The 4276-nt window shown below is 39.7% G+C and overlaps 1 protein-coding gene across 1 annotated transcript in view; it reads left to right on the top strand.

Annotated features, from left to right (window-relative positions):
* Nucleotides 1-805: 805 nt before the first annotated feature.
* Nucleotides 806-4276, top strand: part of AKIRIN2 (akirin 2) — a 473016-nt gene continuing 469545 nt past the window's right edge. Inside the window, exon 1 of the mRNA XM_044073113.1 lies at nt 806-1324. Within this exon, the coding sequence (XP_043929048.1) occupies nt 1141-1324 (184 nt within the window). The 5' untranslated portion in view covers nt 806-1140. The remainder of the gene's footprint in view (nt 1325-4276) is intronic.

Here is a 4276-nt window from a genome sequence, read left to right as displayed (position 1 = left end):
AATCTTCCAACATAAAAGATATGTCAAAAAGCAGGTGGATGTTAGCATGAATTTTCTGATGAGTATGAAGTCTGAAAATTAAACACCTGTCATTATTTTCTAACTTCATCCTGCAATGATTTGCCAGAAATACCCAGTTTTATGGCAAATGGACAAAAATGAGGGAAATATCTGGACATTCTGCGAAAATCTCTACAATTTTGTAGGGTTACCACCTGTCCCACTTTGCAAGGGCAAATGGGCAGTTGTGTCCTGCAAAAAAATTGAAAAAAGGGCAAATGTCCAGAGATTTTAGAACAGAAATATTTCCTATATTTTCTTTAACAGTTGCATAAAACAGTTATTTTGTATCTGAAACACCTAAATGTTATAAGAAACAGAACAAACAACTCAAATGCTACAAGAATAAGCTTTTATTCTGGCAAAAAATGAAGTTCTGTCCTTTGTACTGGCCGTGGGTATGCTTTGCCCTGCAAAATCTGACGTTTCTACAAAAAATGTCCCACTTTGGGCATTTGAAAAGGTAGCAACCCTACAGTTGAGAGGTATTTCTTTTGGGTTTTATCCTACAGTCATTATTGCTGAATTGCAGTATGATACTTCACTGTAATTCTACGACTGATCTTGAATTAAATGAAGCGACAAAGGGGATTTAAATTTTGATTCTCCACAAGTACATTATGTGGTTTGCCGGGGGTTATAGTTCTTACAGTAGGTCACTTGACTTGATAAAAGCATCAACGGAAGTCATAAAGGCTAACTTTGAAACTACATATCCCAACATGCACTGTGCATTTTGGGGCTGTGGATAACGTATCCATAATATGATGTCTAGCGTTTTTTAAACGCCATGTTGAAGCAGGTTACGTGGGGGTCTGTTTTTGTGTGAAAGGGTTTTAACTATGTTAAAATATCTGTCATCATCTGTACCATGGTAGCGGTCTGACATCAGTTTCATGCCAAGTTCTGTGCATCCTATATTAAAGTTTATGGCTGATGTGTGAATCGAAGAATTTGGAGATATTCATTTGCAAAAAATATACAGAAATTGGGAAAAGGTAGTTGAACCACTGTTGCTTTTAAGCGTCCTTCCCCTTCCTGTTTGGCAGTTAACTGGGTTGTTTAGTGGACTTGATAATTATGGCTTGTGGTGCCACTTTGAAAAGGACTATGGATTTCGATCCACTATTGAGCCCGGTGTCCCCCAAAAGACGGCGTTGTGCGCCATTATTGACCCCGGGATCCTCTAGTACTTCTTCTCCCCAGAAGTATCTTCGCTTGGAGCCGTCTCCTTTTGGCGAAGTCACTGCGAGACTTACCACAGGTTAGTAATGCCGCTTGGTTATTTTTCTAATGCTGTTTTATTAGCGCTAGAAAGATTAATGTAGGGTTTTTAGGGGGTTGAGAGGACTTTGTAGTTTTTTTCTGTTTTACGGTTATTATGCATTTTAACATTGTGTTTGCTTTGCCCCCTATTCAACGGGGAGCGTCCTTCCATGCCCAAAGATTTGGCTGAGTGATTGGATTGCGAAGTCTTTTTTATTGTTTTTTTCCCCCAGTAACTGTATAGGAGATAGTTTGACATTCGTGCAAGAAGTTCCTGTAGTTCAGGTAGTGTGTTTACTTTGGTGTAGTTGGTCATCGAGACTTTCCTTCACTGGACCACAAGAGTTTCCGGGGTGGATTTGATAATGCGAGATGTTTACCTTGTTCATGAGCCCTGATTAGTTATTTGTATTTTATTTATGTACTTTATCGGCAGACTTCTGTGCCGGTGGTGAGTGAGAGTAGTCAGTTATCAGTTCTGTATATAAGTAATTTAGTGTTCAGAATAAATGTCATTTATATACATTTCTTACGCAGATGGTTGTTAGGAAAGCGTGCAGAACTGCGCTTTTGAATTACTGCATCACTGAAAGGTGTGACCAAAGGCTGCAGTGAGAAGGACAGCATTTGGAGTTAATGGAATCGTTTAGTGAAGAACTGTAGCGGCTATTTTTTGGGTTAATTTAGACATAGGTGTGTCTGAGGGAGTGCAGAGCAGGATTGGCCCCTCCTCAGACCAATTCAAAGTTGGATAGATGTTCCAGTGAATGATTTGGGGATGAGGGGTGGTGGAGTTTAAGGAAGGTGTGGGTAAGACTGTCCAAGTGGGTTGGAAGTCAGGAGTTGAGGATCATTCCAAACAAGTGGGATGTGTTGGCACTTTGGCCAGAATAACTCCATGTATGATGTGAAATGTTAGCTGAGGAAAAGAGTTAATGGTGGCAGAAATGTGCTGTAGTGATGTTTGTGGACTGTGGATTAGCCCTCCAAGAGTATTGAGAGGGTTGTGGCGGCATTGTTTTCTGGGGTGCAACTTGAGGAGGATAGACTTGAAGCTGGCTAAACTGTATTAAGCCCGAAGTACATTTGTGGAAGCCATTTGGTAAAAAGCCACTTAAGTAATATGGGATTGATATGAAATGTTACGATCAGGGATGAGAGAGGAATAGATGTTTTTCTCAATCTCCAAAACTAGAAGGGGTTAGGCTGTTGGGTATGCTTGATTATGGTGAGATGTGAAGGGGTCATGTAGAACATAAAACATAGGTGAGGGTAGAAGGTGGGTTGGTCAGCTGTTTGTAGGTATGGTTATTCTTAAAGAAGGTATCTAACAGGATGCTGGTAGTAAATTATTTTCAGCACCAGCCTTAAGTCCATTTACTCACTTATACCCAAAGTGGTAGTGTACTCATCCTTGAAAAACAGGTTCAGGTGATGAAAGAGTAACTCCCCACTCCCCCGGGGTCGGACTGTGCAGAAGTGTGCATGGTTTGTGTGATTGGAAAGGTTTTTCCTGTGCAAGTTCCTTTTTTCTTGAAGGCGGTGTTTTCAGCTCTAGCCGAGCTTTGTTGTACCTCATTGTGAGTTTGGCTGCCGTACCCCTTGGTGGATGTTCCTGGTCTGCTTGCTGCTGCTTGTTGTGGAGAGTTTGTGTGATTGACATGACAAATGGCCATGATGTATGCAAATGATGTGTAATTGACATGCAGATTTTTGTGACATCATGCATGCATTAGTAGTTGAGTGACAGATATTGAAATCGCCTCTGTACATGTGATTTGTGAATGTTTCTGACACGGATGTTACAGAGCTAAATTAATTAAATGCTGCAGTTCTGCCAGACTTTTCATGCGTCTTTGCTGACAAAAATTGTAACTTTTGTTTCTGTAGCAAGTCAGTTTACGGTTAGTCTGTATGCTAGCTCAATCTCCCTCCACTCTGTGCACAGTAAAGTACATCTGCAATTATGCTGGTGCGGTAGAGGAGCAGTCAGCTTTACTTAAGACAGTGACTGTCTCGTCTTCCAGTTGCTTACATCTAAAATGTGTAATATCAAACTTGTAAATGTTACAAGTCAGTCTTGTGGTATCACCATGAGATGTAGTTTTTGTTTCTAGTTATTTATATAGTGTAGGAATTTATACTATTTTTATATAATGTTTATTTTGCCACTCTGTATGTGTCATTTAAGCCATACAGGTAAGTGATGTAGACATTACATGTGCATTCTTTATGGTGATCGTGATACAGTGGGGTTAGGAAATTAGCTTTTTCCTATTGTAGTGTGATCTTGGAATTGGTATATTTAATTTATGGGGGGTGTGCAGGCGGGCTTGGCCCCCTCTGCAGAAACATAGGAAAAATTGTTTTAGTTTGGTGTCATATGGGTAGGGGATGTTTTTTTTTCCATTTGATTTGTAGTGTTTAATGTTATGATGCACATTTTAGATGTTATGAAATTCGATGTTTTGGGGTTTTAGGTGTTTTGGGGTTTTAGGTGTTTTGGGGTTTTAGGTGTTTTGGGGTTTTAGGTGTTTTGGGGTTTTAGGTGTTTTCAAGGGGAACTATATACATATATCTCTACAAAACATAGTTACTCTTGAAAACATCTATATACACACGTGTGTGTGTGTGTGTGTGTGTGTGTGTGTGTGTGTGTGTGTGTGTGTGTGTGTGTGTGTGTATGTATGTATATATATATATATATATATATATATATATATATATATATATATATATATATACACACACACACACAATGTGCACAGTGCACCAGATAAAACCGACCTAGTTGGGTGGCTGTGCTCCCCACACCCAACTAACTATATATACCAACTCTGGGATTACACTACAGTGGAGAAGGGGCATACTTTCTCCCGCTCAAGTGTTAACTTGCCATGGGAATACTTGTACTCTTTTTGTAATTTTGAGTTTCGTCCATCTCCTCTCA

This window comes from Protopterus annectens, chromosome 1.part0 (genome assembly GCF_019279795.1).
Source record: "Protopterus annectens isolate FY-2018-M chromosome 1.part0, PAN1.0, whole genome shotgun sequence".
Taxonomy (NCBI): Eukaryota; Metazoa; Chordata; order Ceratodontiformes; family Protopteridae; genus Protopterus; species Protopterus annectens.
Note: the sequence above shows the minus strand (reverse complement) of the source record. Positions and strands in the feature narration are given on the sequence as shown.